The 16,403-nt window shown below is 33.7% G+C and overlaps 1 protein-coding gene across 9 annotated transcripts in view; it reads right to left on the bottom strand.

The window, feature by feature from the left end:
* Window positions 1-16,403, bottom strand: part of anne (polyamine-transporting ATPase anne boleyn) — a 138,840-nt gene that overhangs the window by 17,355 nt on the left and 105,082 nt on the right. For all 9 annotated transcript variants that reach the window (XM_076473455.1, XM_076473461.1, XM_076473454.1 and 6 more), the window contains 4 exons: window positions 14,900-14,942; window positions 14,164-14,273; window positions 10,747-10,843; window positions 2,072-2,144 (listed from right to left, as the gene is read on the bottom strand). In XM_076473455.1, coding sequence (XP_076329570.1) covers window positions 2,072-2,144; window positions 10,747-10,843; window positions 14,164-14,273; window positions 14,900-14,942 — 323 coding nt within the window. The remainder of the gene's footprint in view (window positions 1-2,071; window positions 2,145-10,746; window positions 10,844-14,163; window positions 14,274-14,899; window positions 14,943-16,403) is intronic.

Raw genomic sequence — 16,403 nt, forward strand, 5'->3', positions numbered from 1 at the left:
TAGCTAATAAACCACAGATTTGAATTTGCTGTTTTTAACACAGTACTTCCTCTTGAGTTTGCTTATTTAACTTCATTAAAGTGTATTCATTTTCACTGAAATATATATAATATACATATATTGATTTATGTATTTTCAGTGCATATGCTAACAACAATACTACATTATATTTTTGCTGCTAAGCAACATCACATAAAAGCCACTGTAAGAATGAAGAATTACCAAAATGCACTGGCATTTCTACATATTAGAAGTTACTAGCCTAATTAATTTTTAGTAATAATTATTCTCTGAAAATGCCTCAAATGCATTTCATTAATGATCTTAATTTTGATTGGCTCACAAAGTGTTATCAATATTCGACTGCCTCAATTGCATTTTTCTGTCCTTTTCCTTAGTCAAGCTCAATTTCTCAAGCTTGAGACACTTCTATTGAGAATGTCTAAGGCTACCCATCTAAAGCAATTCAAAGTGATGTGCTGAAGTGCTACTAATATAAACTGACCCATCAATGACACCCCTCAACTCTCCTCCTTTCATAAATTGTTACACTTAGTTTTGTAAAAATTATTACAAATTATCAATCTTCATTTTTCTATAACCTATAAAGTTGCAATAGTCCAAACAAGTTACTTAATATAAATAGGAGTGCTCATGTTAAAAGCCTGAAAAGTTAAGTTTTATTGTTTGCTTGATGATAAAATTTATAAACATGTAAGGAGTGTATAGCATGGTTTGTATCTACTGGATTTTGAACTGAAAGAAACAAAATAGCACACAAAGAACACAGATTATTATCAATAATTCTTGGCTCATTAATTGAATCATCAGTTAGCAGTTAAGCAATGTAAAATGTAGTATTAGTTCTTTTGATTGTTCTTGAAAAAAAATAAAATTAACCCCATCACCTTGGGTATTCCTTATTGTGCATAACACAAGATTTTAGTGTCTAACATTCAAAATTATATTAACCTATACTTTGTTTACATTATACCAATTACAATGACATAAAATATTAGCTACTAATCCAAATTTGAATAGTATACAAGTTTTAAGTACTTAAATTCTACAAGACAATATTTAAAAAATTTTGAATTTACCCCAGTGTGACAAAAATGATACTTTCTCTTAACGTATTATCTTCCTTATTTTTTCAATCATTGCTCGAAAAAGTGTGAAATTAAATGTAAATTACACTATAAAATTGTCATTGCTCAGACAAACTATATTTTGAATAATCTTCAATTTTATTTGGTAAAAGAGCTATCAAATATAAAATCAGACCCCTCCTGCCACACCTGACTGTCACCATCCTCTCATTCACGGTCAGTCAAAATAAAAGATTCCATTTTGATACAAGGTGAAGAAAATAACAGATAAAATATAAAGTTTAACTGAAAAAAAAACGTTTCAAATTCATTTAGAAGGTTTTAGGGATTACACAAAGAAAATCTGAGATTTTTGAGGTAAGGAAAAAGTATTTTTAATTTTAACATGAAAATTACTTTGCACACAGACTATTCAAAACAAATATTCCATATATTCCTCAACAAATCTTTATTTTATTAAAAATACTTCACTAAATATACAATTTTTTACGTGTGAAAAACTTATTATATCAACTGAAAGACTGACAAATTTTGTGAAAATATAGATACTGTATTTAAAGTTAAAAGTATTACATTAAAAAAGATTTTAAAACAAGTACAAAGATGTTACATCGATGGTCATATTAACAATGCCTGTACTAAGAGACTTAAAGTGTATGAAACAGAATATTACTTTTTTATTGGCTTTTGAACACAGATTTTCATTCTGTATGTGTGAAGTGCAATAAACAATCTTAACATTATCTTTTACACTTGCAAATACTAAAGAGTCTAACTAAAGTTCTGAAGGACACAGATGTGTAATTTCTTAACACATTATTATAGAACATCTCTTTAATAATTTTTTATAACACACTGGTTTAAACATAACTGTTAAAAAACTTAAGACTTACAAAACCTTTCATAGTTAATATAATATATATGTAATAATATTTATTTTGCAATATATAAACACAACTTACAGAGAGCAGCAAACAAAGTGATGAGGAAAAGATCAACATACAGGAACTCAAAATCTGTCATATTACTCTTCAGCTAAATTAAAACATGCATAATAATTACAAAATATGAAAGGATAAATATATTCATGTGCATATGTTATTAAAGAAACTAAATATCTCATCTAAAATAAAATAAAATACTATACTTATATACTACACTGGTCTGTATTTAGTCTTGGCTTTATTATTATTTAACTCTCTCATAACCAAGTTTACAGATAATACCCTATTCAAAATTTATTTTTACACTGGGAAGTGTTTACCTGTTCTACACTGTGGCATACAATTTCATGTAACATGCAATGAACATTACCTTTTAACACTAAAACAAGATTTTTCTTATTATTGAATGGCTACTTATGAACTTAATATTTGGACTAAAGAATTGATTGATTGATTGATTTAGTGTTTTATGGCACAAAGCAGCGAGGCTATCTGCGCCAGACATTCGGTAAAAATGTAAAAAAATAAAAAAATAAATGTAGTAATAGACATAAATGGAAATGAAGGTAAAACAAAAAAGTATAAAACCAATGTTGACACCTAATCTACAATGTTAAGATAGAAGACAGAGTATAAGAAGTTGTAAGGTATTTACTCTAGCAAAAAAGGTAATAATCATAACCCACCAGGAAGATTAACAGGTAAGTTCAAGAACCACTGTCAGTCACCTGAAGTTGGTCTTTCCAGTCCTGGTTCCGGGTTATGTGTCATAGCAACCAGTATCAAAATGTAAAAGAATAGAAGTTTTAAAAGATACATGGCAAAATTGTAACAATGAGTAGCCAAATGTCCAGTAAAAAGATAAGGTCAAGTAAATGGAGTAGAATTTGTAAAAGTAAATGAAGGTAAAAACAAAACAGCAATTAAAACAGAAAATGGTGTAAAAACCAATGTTGACATCCAGTCAACAAAGTTGTAAAGGACTACCTGTAGCAGAATGGTAATGATCATAACCCGCCAGGAAGACTAACAGGTAAGTATAAAAACCACCGTCAGTCACCTGAAGTTGGTCTTTCCAGTCCTGGTTCCGGGTTATGAGTCAATATGGCCAGTACTAAAAAGTTAAGTAGTAAAAGTGTGAAATGATATGCAGCAAAAGTATAACAACAACTCGTTTCCAGTCCTGGTGCTGAGTTATTTAATGTTCTGGCCATTGTCCAATGTCAAATTGAATGAGAGATTAAAACTGTAAAAAAGGAACCACAATTAAAAAGGTGTAATGAATAAATATGCAACACTTAAATGAGATTAAAAAGATTAATGGCCATTAAAAAACTAAAAACTTTATCAAGGTGGACAGAGTCACCATCACCAATAACTCTGTCCAATGTTACAGACTGACCCTGGGAAAAAAATATGTTTAAAATATTACCGTCGTTGAGAATTGTAATGATGGCAAGAAAGTAAAACGTGGCTGATAGTGATTTGAGTGTTACACAAACTACACATTGGTGCATCAGTTCCAGATAAAAGAAAATGATGAGTTAAAAAACTGTGACCAATGCGTAGCCTAGTGAGAACAACTTCCTCCTTCCGAAATTTACGGAAGCTAGATGGCCAAAGTCCAATTTTGGGTTTGATTTGAAAAAAAGTTTGTTGGCGCGTTGCTCACTCCAAGTGGACTGCCAGCTGGCACGGAGCCGAGCCTTGAAGACAACACCATAGTCCATGTACGGAATAGGCATAGGAGTGATGGTGCTGAAGCAGACATATTTAGCTGCTATGTCTACTAGCTCGTTCCCGCGAATACCAACATGGCCTGGTATCCAGAAAAACTGGATTGAAGTAGCTGCTAATGAGAAATGGGCCAGTCAGTTTCGAATATCAGCGACAATAGGATGTGAGCTAACTAGTAGCGATTCCAAGGCAAGTATAGAACTAAGCGAATCAGTATAAATAGTGCAGTTGGAGTACTGCTCAGCTGCAATATGATCCAGGGCAAGAGATATGGCATACAGTTCAGCAGTGAACACAGAAGCTGTAGAAGGGATTCTGCGTGCAACTACTGACCCATAGCAAACCATAGCAGAGCCCACTGAATTACCTGATTTGGAACCATCTGTATAAATGGGAACTGAATGATTGTTTGAAAGATATTCATTGAATAAAAAACGGTACTTCCAATCTGGAGTATCTGCCTTTTTTAGGTGATTGAAAGAAAGATCACATTTGGAGGCTGTAATAAGCCATGGTGGGATGGGCCGACCTGTGGAATCTGCAATGTTATCCAAGGACAGACCCAATTCATCCAATTGCGCCCGGATGCGAAGGCCAAACGGAGCAATGACAGATCGTCTGTTCTGAAAAAGTACTGCCCACCGAGGAAGGAAAACACATTTCCAGGTGGGATGCATTGGTAAGGAATGAAGTTTCGAAGTATATTGTAAAGATAGTTGCAAATGGCGAAGGTGTAGAGAAGGTTCACGAGATTCAATGTATATACTTTGAACTGGAGAGGTACGGAAAGCCCCGGTGCAAAGTCGAAGTCCTTGCTGATGAATGGGGTCCAGCATCTTTAAGGCCGAGGGTCTGGCAGAGCCATAGACCATTGATCCATAATCGAGTTTCGATCTAATAAGAGCACGATATACCTTTAACATTGAACAGTGATCTGCTCCCCAACTGGTAGAAGAGAGAACACGGAGGATGTTCAGTGATCTTGTGCATTTGACCCGAAGCTGCTTTAAGTGTGGTATAAATGTCAGTTTACGATCAAAGATAAGCCCCAAGAACTTGGTCTCCGGGACCACTGGCAGCAAAACTTCACCGATATGAAGTTCAGGATCAGGGTGAATACCCCGTCGACGGCAAAAGTGCATGCATACAGTTTTGTAGAGAGAGAAATTAAAGCCGTTCGCCAGAGTCCACTTCCGTACACAATTGAGGGCGGTTTGTAGTTGCCGCTCAATATATCTCATGTTTGACGACTGACATGAGATGTGAAAGTCGTCGACATACAGCCCATTTGCAACAGTGAGAGGGAGTTGTTCAGTGATGGCATTTATCTTTATACTGAAGAGTGTAACACTCAATACACAGCCTTGAGGGACTCCATGTTCCTGTACAAAAGAACGGGTAAGTGTTGAACCCACACGAACTTGGAATCTCCTGTCCATTAAAAAATTGTTAATAAACATGGGTAGATGGCCACGTAACCCATATGTATGGAGGTCTCGCAAAACGCCATACCTCCATGTTGTGTCGTAAGCCTTCTCTATGTCAAAGAATATTGATACAAGATGTTGGCGGTTGAGAAAGGCTTCTCTGATAGATGTTTCAAGACGAATTAGGTGGTCTGTGGTGGAGTGCTGTCTACGGAACCCACACTGGGTGGGCGAGAGGAGGTTGTTTGATTCAAGGAACCAAACAAGACTAGCATTAACCATCCTTTCTAATGTCTTTCAGAGACAGCTCGTCAAAGCAATTGGATGGTAGTTTGAAGGAATCTTGGGATCTTTCCCTGGCTTAGAGAAAGGTAAAATAATAGCCTGGCACCAGGCATCAGGAAAAATATTCTCCTGCCAGATCCGGTTGAAAACAATCAGAAGGACATCAAGAGAAGCAGGAGATAGATGGTGCAGCATGTCATAATGAATATCATCAGGTCCAACAGACGTACTGGCAGACCGATGAAGGGCCATTTTTTAGTTCCACCAGGGTAAAGGGACAATTATAGTCAAAGAAACAGTCAGTTCGAAAGGAAAGAGGTTATTGCTCTGCCCGAGTCTTGATGGCCAGGAAGGTGGAGGAACAAGCAGAAGTGCTAGATACCCGGCAAAAGCTTTCACCTAGAGTGTTAGCGATGTTCCGAACATCAGTCACCTCCTGACCATCAGAGAGTAAGATCGAGAGGGGGGACAGAATTGTAGTGCCCATTAACCTTTCGAATCCTGTCCCATATGATCTTGGAACTGGTGGTAGAAGATATACTGGTTGTGAACATAATCCAAGATTCCTTCTGGCTTTGACGTCTTACCCACCTAGCATATGCACGGGCCCGTTGGAAAGCAACCCGGTTTGAAAGTGTGGGATATCTACGAAAAGCATTCCAGGCCTGCTTTTGAGCCTTCCGTGCTAAGTGGCAAGCAGGATTCCACCACGGACAAGGATATCGTGGAAAACGTGTCGAGGTTTTAGGAATACACTGAGCAGCTGCATGTGTAATACAGTCAGTTACTGCTGCTACACAGTTGTCTATTGATGGCTGATTTACGATGGCAGGATCAAGTTCTGCGAGAGCAGTGAAAGTGGACCAGTCTGCCTGATCCAGCTTCCACCGGGGCACGTGGGTAGAGTAGCATAGACCACGGCCAATCTCTCTCAAAAGGATTGGAAAATGATCACTGCCTAGTGGATTACTGTCAACCCTCCATGAAAAATGGGAGAATAATGAAGGGGAGCAAACTAAGAGATCAATAGCGGTAAAGGACTGACTAGGTGCATGAAAGTAAGTAGAAGAACCAATACTGAAAGAGAAAGATTGTGATCAGAGAGCATCCGCTCTACAGATCAGCCCCTCCCATCAATAATAGCACTTCCCCAGAGGGGATGATGTCCATTAAAATCCCCTAGGATTAGAAATGGAGATGGCAATTGTTCAACGAGAGCATCAAGATCTGATTGATCATATGTCTTTCCAGGGGACAGGTACAGAGAACAAACAGTGATGGTATGACTCAAGGAAACACGGATGGCTACAGCCTCCAAGGGTGTGTTGAGTGACAAAGACAGGGTGGGCACGTGTTGATCAACCAATAGTGCCACCCCTCCATGTACTCGACCATCACACAACCTGTCATTTCTGTACAGAGAAAACTGCCGAATGGAGACAGTATCAGCAGTTTTGAGAAATGTTTCTTGTAAAGAAAGACAAACAGGATGGTAGGAAGCTATCAGCGTTTTGATATCATCCAGATTAGAACGTAAACCTCGACAGTTCCATTGTATCAAGGTGGCCATTTTTAAGAACAGGTAGGTGAAGTGGCTGGAGAACCCTTCGGTTTACGACCACGTCTTTTTTTCTTTACTGTCTTTAGTCGGAGGAGGTCTATCAACCTCCATGGATCCTGCTCTGGGTCGGGTGGGCAGGTTTTTGTTATTGGAAGGGGAATCCAGTGACTGAGGATGCGAACGAATAATTGTTTTGTCTCTTGTGGTGGGAGAAAAAGATGTATCAGAAGAAATGCCTGTATTTGAAACTGAAGGACGTGGATCTTGAGGTTTGTTGGAAAGTATGGGAGGAACAGAGATGGGTGTGGAAGTCGATTCATCAACCTTTTTAACCACGGAGGTCAAAAGGCTTTTCATTTGTTTTGAAAACGATTCTCTTGGAGGCACAGAGAGATCTGTCTGCACTCCCACTGTAGTTGTGGAATGAAGTGCAGCAGCATATGTCCGAGATGGAGTTGTGGACAGCAATTTCCGAGCCTCAGGATAACTAATGTTATGTGTCGTTTTCAAAGGCTGCACATCTTTTTCCTCCAACCATTTTGGGCAAGAATGAAAGTAAGAGGGGTGAGAACCATTGCAGTTTACGCAATGTGGATTCATGTCACAGTCATAGGCATCGTGGTCCTTGCTTCCACAATGAGCACATGTCAGGGAACCACGACAAGATGTCTTTGAGTAACCGAATCTCTGACATTGGAAACATCGAAGAGGGTTTGGGTATGTATGGCCGAACCCTGCAAATGAGATAACCTGCCTTGATGGTGGCAGGTGCACGTGGTGAAGAAAATGTTAAAACGAGGGTATTTGTTGGCAGTGTAACTCCATCTTTGCGAGTGGAGATGCACCTCACTGCAAAACTCCTTGAGTGGAGAGACCAGCGAGAATCTCTGACTCGGGAACGTTCTTCAAATCCCTTTCAACAATAACTCCTCGTGAAGAATTCAAGGTAGCATGGGGTGTAACCTCAATAGGTATATCCCCAATTGCCTCTAAATTCAAGAGGAGTTCACTGTGTTGGGATGTGGATGTTTCAACCAATATGTCACCAAATCGAAGTCTCTTTACTGACTTTGGAGAGCCAGCAAGTCCCTCTAGTCCCTTTTGAATAAAAAAAAGGGGACATTTGCCCTAAAGGTTTTCCGAAGAGAATGTAATATAAGAAAATGAGGTACGTGTGTTACTGAAGTTAAAGATTGCTGTTCTGAGTATTCAAGACGTGGTCGCTTACCCATTGACTGTTTTTTTACAATTTTATTTAAATTTTTTGGAGGATCCATAGGAAAAAGGAAAAATTTCAGTACCCACTGACCCCACCCACCATGGAGCCCTAGAAGGGGACGCACTACAAAGTCATGCAAGGACAATGCAGCAACGCCAGGGTTTCGTGAGTGGCACAGCAGATTGACCCAAGGGGGGCCACCCAAAGGCCGCCCGTCTACAGGAATTGAGGCCAAAGTGGTATGTTAGGGTTGGACCCCTCAACCACCAGGATCCTCTCCTCCCTTTCACAGGTTGCCACGCACGGCAAACACGTGGGTGGATGTTTAGACCCAAAAAAGGAAACCAGATAGAACAGAACCTTCCCTGGGAGGTCCCCTCACCACATACAGGAATCCACACCGAGGGGTGGACTAAAGAAAGCTAGCCTATTAAGAATTCTCAACTCTAAAATAAATCAGAAGACCAAACTTAAAAGGTTTAGTGCTAAGAGTGGACATTATGCAACTTCATGTGTATTTACATTATGAAATGTAAAATAGAAACACTTACTGCAAGCTTTAATGGAATACAAACACACATTTTTACTATTCTAAGAATGTAGGAAATATGTCATTTGCTATGGTTAGATCAATATCTCCATGTTATGAACTTTTAAAACGTTACACTGCCAATTTAATTAAACCATCTTATTATTGATTTATGTCAATAATGTAGCAGTAAAATTGATTTTATAATTAACATTTTTATATATAAGATTTAACTTCTTAGTTTGAATAAAAAAATCAGTCTTCTCCTCTTCAGAATTTTGTAACATTAAATACATGCTGCTGGAATGCCAACCAATTAGAAATACAAACCATACAAAATTACAAGCAAGAATCTAAAATTTGCCCTTCCCATCTTGATTTACCATAGTATCGAAACATCCGTCAAATCCACTAGACTACCAGAGAAGCACCTGCTCTTCCAATCCAAGTTTTGACATTGATTGGTAATAAATTTTACATAGCTGTTGGTTGTATTTATATTTAAAATAAAGAACATAATTTTTGCTGTACAAAAACTAGTTATTAAATGTTTAGTTATGGAAACTATGTTATTCACTTTAATGAAGCCTAACTGTGTGATCATTATATTGCTACTCCAAACAAGAAGAAGTTCTGAACATTCTGTTCTAGTGACTGATATATATCTTTTGTGTTATTAAATGCATATTTGATATTTAAGTGAATTATTTTGGTTCCCAAACTTTTTGAGGCTCAGCAAGGCTTAAGGAAGAATATCTGTTTAATGTAAACTGCCAGCAATTGCTAGAAATTTATTTTTTTATTTATTGTTATATACATTTAAAAGAAAGGTAATTAAAATACAAAAATCATACATTTCTCAACTTCACATAACAAAAATTCAGTAAAACAAAATGCCTAAAATTACACTAACTCAATCTTGGGTAAAAGAATATCTAATAGGTTTTTATTGTGATTTATTACTTTTTCAGGTGCTAATCTCAATGAATGGGTACAACTACAGATGACAGCAATAAAAGCTGTCACAACTGTAACTTAAGGCTTAATTTATTATCAATACTGTAATAAGTGCAGAGGGAAAAAAAGTGAATTAGTCATTATATTTCATATTTTTCAACTTTTTACAAAACGATTACTGCTACAGTTGGTACAAAGTACAATAATAAAATCATAAACTTAAAAGAAAATACATCTTAAAAGGTTAACAGTTGAAACTGTTAAGTAACCTGAAACTTTATCTTTAGTATTGCAGTCACTTTAGTGTAAAATAGTATTTCTCATTTTATTTGATTTTTTCAACTTTTCATTTCACTTTACATTGATGATTTCTCCACATTTAATATTAGATATATAAAAACACAAGAAATAAAGTATAAAGTCTGAACACAAAATACCAGAAAAACTTTTGATGTTCAAATACAAAGTTTTAAAGATTTTCAATTTTCAGTCAGACTGCTTTGGAAATTTCATAGAAAATCTTCAGTAGAAATATTTCACTAAAAATAAATGTTTTTCTGATATATAACAGCAAACTTGTAATGTTTACAAAAAAATGTGCCAAGTTTTGTAAAGTTACATTAGGTTAATTAAGTTATAGCATGTATAACTTAAGAGAAACATGCTCCCTCATTTCAATGAAACAGTACCTCTCCTAAGGCAAATCAGATTTGATAATGGGTGTGCTTCTCTATAATAATTAATTCAGTCAAGCTATGGTAAATGACAATAATTTTCCAAAATACAAAAAAGTCTTCAGAGTTGCTTTTTAAAATGTAATTATGATTATGGTTAAATTCTCATACAAGTTTAACGGCCATGGGTCATTGACTGAAAAGGATAATACATCTCATGTTCTTTTTTTCTTTCTTTTAGTAAGATTAAGATTAGATTTAATCCAGACAAGATAAAAGCCTTAATACTTAAAGCAACACTTACTGTGTAGAGTATGATAACACAGCTAAACTGGGTCATACTGTAGCAGGCCATATACTTAACAACACCAAACGACGTGACCAATGCAGCTCGTCCTTCTCTGCATTGAGAAAAACAGAGAAATAGATTGAGATGATTTACCAACTTGTTAGTCTTGAAACTACTACCTTAATTGTTTACCATACTTAGTGTTACTGCTTGGGGTTATTTCATATTGTTAAAAAATAAAAAATTAAAATCTCAAAGTTAATTTTACACTGTTATTCACAAGAAATCTTCCACAGATCCTTCACTGTACGTGAGCAGTAACTCCAAAGACTGTTTATATGTAAACAAATCCAATACACAGTAATTATTGATAGTGAATCAATCACGTTGATTAGTATCTCACAGAAATGATTAATCAATTAATGCCACAAAAATAATCAACTAGCTAGTGTTTATGATAATAACAATCTTCAATTATTCAAAATAATGATTCTTGGGCTGACCGCTTGAAAGTCTTGTTCTGTATCCTGCAACAGAAATTTGCAACAGCGGTTTTACTACGTTCAATCTCACCAGCAATGATACATTGAGAGAGACCTTGCTTTTGCAGCTTGACAATTCTGCCATGTTCAAACTCTGCCAACTTTTTACCCTTTGCCATGTTATTACCCAATGTAACACAGGAGATATCAGTGGGAGATTTTGACAATGCCAATGTTTGAACACAAATGACTAAATTTCATTACGTGTTTACCAATTACATGCTTCTTTTCAGTATGGTCTTAAACTTTTGACCAGCTAGTAATTAGGCTAATTTCATAGTGTTCACATTTTCCCTATTAAATGCCAAAAAAGTTTTTTATTTTTATTTTCCCTTTTATTATTTTCATCTTTCAAAGCTCTACTCAAACAAGTGGTTGAGCCTAACAATGCAAAAAGCATATTTTTTCTTTATGTTCATTGGCCTTAAGATTTTGGCCAGCAGTGTTTATCTAACTTGCCCCTCTTTCTTTCTTTTTATAATGACTTCAAAACATAGCACAAAACTACGTTTGATCTGAAATAATTTAAAACTCTTAATTGTTTAAACCCATTTCTTCTTCAATGTTACTGTTTTATTACCCTTTGAACCATATCTAACTAATAATCCCAGCACACAAGTTGTAAATCACTTAATATGTTACCGTATTGATTATGAAATGCACATACAAGCATACCTCATGAAACATATTTAATTTTTTCTTCTTTATTGCACCTCAACTAACCTTCTTTAAAAATGTTCTAGTTTTCAAATATTAATTAAAATAAACACAAAAAACAAGAAATATATCACTTACATGGTTCTCTTTTTGTTGTTGTTGACTGTCAATAAAATTTGATCCTACTTTTTCTTAATCATGATACTACTGTACTACATGTTTTATTTAATAAAATACACCAAAAAACCAAAATATTAACACATAAAAAGTATACAATGTCCTGTGACTAGCATAATTGTTATGGCTTTCTAACTGTGCAATAAGAGTTGTTAAAAATTTAGCTAAATTCCTCAATGCATTTCTGATGGGAAGAAAAACTGAACTACAAGCAAAATAGACAATTTTCTGTACAATAAAAACAATGTAATATAATAAGTTTTTTGATAAATAAAAAATCTGGTTTCTAATGGTTATAAATAGTAAAGATTAAATATCAAAAAGAATTATTGGTAGTTTGTTTAAGAAAGGATATGATAGTCAGTTGTGGCAACATGGACCCAATTTTCTATTTTCTGGTTCTTGAAGGTTATAAAAATATACTATCATAATATTATAGCAAGTGATGTATGTTAGATTCTATACTTTTCAGAAAAATGGTAAATAGAGAAGAAGGGATACTTGGAGAACAAATGTCAACTACTCATAATAGGGGAAATTTAGGATTTTTTTTTGTAAATAGTACCATATAAAAACTTAAGTTTAAAACTTATAGAATATTAAACCTTGGAGCATCAGACATTTCTGATGCAAAGTTTATTCATATATCACAATAATAAAGTAGTTTAATTAAATTTTGAATCAACTCAGTAAAACCTTGCAACATGCACAGAAAAGGAGGCTTACACAGAAATAAAATGTTTTCAAAGTTACACAAAATGTCTTATTTTAATATATGATATTTGGACAAATTCACAGTGACAGCACTTTCACTGCTGCATAATAAAAATAACTTTTTTTTTACCACACACCAAAGTTACAAGCAAGGTCAATTTGTTTAACTGTTTATCAATAGGTATTGCTAAGTATATGTAAACTTTTAAATCTTTCTTTACATTCATTTATGTACATATTTTAGATATTTCTTTTTGGTGGTTTTCTTTGCATATATTAGATGTTAATTTGGTCCATAAGGCCTCATATAAACAAAGCCTAACACTGTGGCCTTGTTGCTGAAAGGTAACTTAATACAGTGAGTGGAAAAGAAATAAACTAAACCAATCTCATTTTATTAAAAAACAAAATTCTTTTCTGATCAACTTCAAGTTGCATTTTCAAACAATAATGCAAGCTTTAAACATAAATTAGGACTACAATTGTTTACAAACATCTCTTCTTCAAGCAACATATCACCAAGCTAAGTTTTATTAATTCATTCCAATCTTAATATATATGTAAATCTTTGCTGAACTGAATGACTTATCACTTTTACAGTTGAGAACACAAAACAGAGTTATAAGCAATTTCAAGACAACTGAGAACAAGAAACAGTGATTAATCAAAAATGTATAAAATTATATTTGTTTAGAAGTTAAAAGGACAATTTAGTGCGATTTTATTTAAAACTAATATGAATTGCTTCATTGGGGCTACAGGTACCATAAGTTGCTCACACAAAATTCAGAAAATTCACAAACACTAATGAATTAGTTGAGAGTATGCTGAACATATCCTAAACTCAAAAACTGATTATTTTTTATTTATATATACATAAAATTAAGTAAAATGTTTATTAATTATAATCTTTGAAGTTCTTTTTATTTGTGGATCAAAAAATGACTTCAGGTTTATTTTATAATTGATTTAGTTCATTAGTGCCATTTTGCTCTCAAGGTATGAATGACAGGTTAAACAAATTTCAAAAAACCTGTATATTCAATCAGTGAGTTTCATATGGAAAGATGCATTTATGAAAATATCAGTGTTTAACATTAAAATGAACTTAACAGTAGGATTTTGTACATTTATTTGTTATTTTCCCATTTTTTGGTACAGAATGATGTAACATTTATTCAATTATGCTTTGTTTGTTTTAACCCAATACTATCTTGTCTTTCCTCAGAACTCACTTCAAAATTTTTATTTAACAAAGTGTCACATTACAGAAAAGTGTTTCACATTATCAAAAAAATACAAATTAGAAACATAAGACAATATAACCAAAAAAAAACCTTACCGGATCAAAGTCGGTACACAAGAAATGTCTGGGGTTTTGGAGGTAAATGGTGAAGCTACTGAAGCTTCTGCCTCAGACAATGAAATACCAGTGTGAGCTGCCTTTAATGCCTGTTAAATTAAGCATTTACCAAAAATATTATACCAAAATTAATATTTTACAACATTAATGTTTATAGCAAATTAAGATTGCATAAACAGATTAAAAACTTATCCACAATATTCTGCAACATAATGAAAGTATGTAAATTTATATTTCCTCCCTATATTCATGACAAATTGCTAAAAATATACAATCTGTTGATCTACATTATATAATGTAATAGGATTTGATCATTACAGAATGTGTAGCAGAGATATGTTTTTTTTAACAATTCACTGAAGAACAGAAACTTTATGTAATTAATTACAAAGTACAATGGAATATCTTAAACATGCTTTACTTAAAATATTCATTGCTCTAGAGAAAGAAAGTCTATTTGATGTTTCTTTTTCAAACTTTCCTAAGAAACAAATGTTTTAACACTTGATGAAGTAAGTTGTTCCTTAACAAACTGTAAAAAAGAAATACTAGGCAAAATTGTTTCTTTTGAATATGATGCTTGATTAATTAAAGAAATTAAACTACCTGTCAAGATATTAAATAAACACATTAAATTAATATTAGAAAAAGCAAAAAAAGACAGTGTAAATTAAACTATGCTATCACTATAGACTAAATATTTGAAAAAACATACCCCACAATCATTGGCTCCATCTCCACACATTCCAACATAATAGCTACAAACAAAAATCACAAAAACTAATTAACTATTCTACCCAAATTTTTGTGACTGTGTACATCAAATCACTAAAGTGAAATAATATCACAACATTTGTTGTCTTTTCTGATCCACACTGGCATTGCCAAGCAGGTTGAAAAAGTGTTGTACCCATACTGTAATTTATCTATGGTCACAGTTCTTTCAAATAATGCTTCTATAAAACTGATAGATTAAAATCATTATGATGTCATATCCAGTAAAAATTGTGATCAAGAGTAGAAACCTTTTACATATGTAAGAACTATTTGTCTTAAATTACTTTGCTCAATCCATGTGAGTAACAATTGTCAATGAAAAGCTACGAGAAAATTTTCTTATACTGCAAAATGACAAACTACCTTTACTAAGGTTATTTAAAAGGGAAATATAATTAATACTTTCAAGCTCAGGTATTAAAAACAACAATAACCACTTAACTAGATCAATAATTCAAGTTTAATGACCAAATATATAAACAAAATTATAGGTAAGTTATGGGTTTCATCCTCTCTCCTTTGCTTGTAGAAACTTTCATGGATAATTTAGAGAGGAAGTTTTTCAGTGATGAAAATAATACAACATGTTAAATATTGGTACAGATATGCTGCTGATGTAATTTTCTCTAGACAGGATCCCAATGTTAACTGAATAAATTGTAACTTTTCTAAATTCAGAAAAGAAATTTATTAAATCTACTAAAAAATTTAATAAAAATGAGAACAGTTTTGGGCTTAAATAATGATGCAAATAAGAAAATTTTCAGAAAATTGACTTATAGTGACAACATCAAGTATGCTTTCTTAAGACATTCAATATCTCACAAACTTGTTATATTCCATAGTTTGTTACACAGGCATGTCACTATCTTTTTCTCAACTGAAGATTGTAAAACCAAATTACAAACAATAAAACAAATTGTTGACAACAATGGTTATACAAAGTTAATTGATACATTGTTGTTTAAAAAAAATTGAAAACCATAAACTCAAAATGAATGTATCCACATACTTTACCAAACAAAAATCAAAAATCAATTATTTAAGATAAGCTACATTGGTAAACCTTCTCACAAAATATATAACAAACTGAACAAAGAAATTTACAGACCTGACTTCTAGCATATGATCAATCTAGATAAAAGTTTGTGCAACAATAAAGTCAAAATCAAAGTGCATAGTAAGAATGGCATTTACCATTTAAAGTCTCAAGACTGCAATAATGTATACATAAGTCAAACAGTGTTCCTAGAAAGGAGTCTTAAAGAAGATTCTAGAAAATTAAATAAAACAGATTCAACCTTTACATTCCACCTTATTGAAACTAAATACCAATTTGACCTGGAAGAAAAAACTGCAAAATTTTACACATCAGTGAAAAAGGTGAAAACTATATAGCCTGAAAATTCAAGATATAAATAAAAGTCTATAAACAAATCCAG

The sequence above is a fragment of the Tachypleus tridentatus genome, chromosome 12, assembly GCF_004210375.1.
Source record: "Tachypleus tridentatus isolate NWPU-2018 chromosome 12, ASM421037v1, whole genome shotgun sequence".
NCBI lineage: Eukaryota > Metazoa > Arthropoda > Merostomata > Xiphosura > Limulidae > Tachypleus > Tachypleus tridentatus.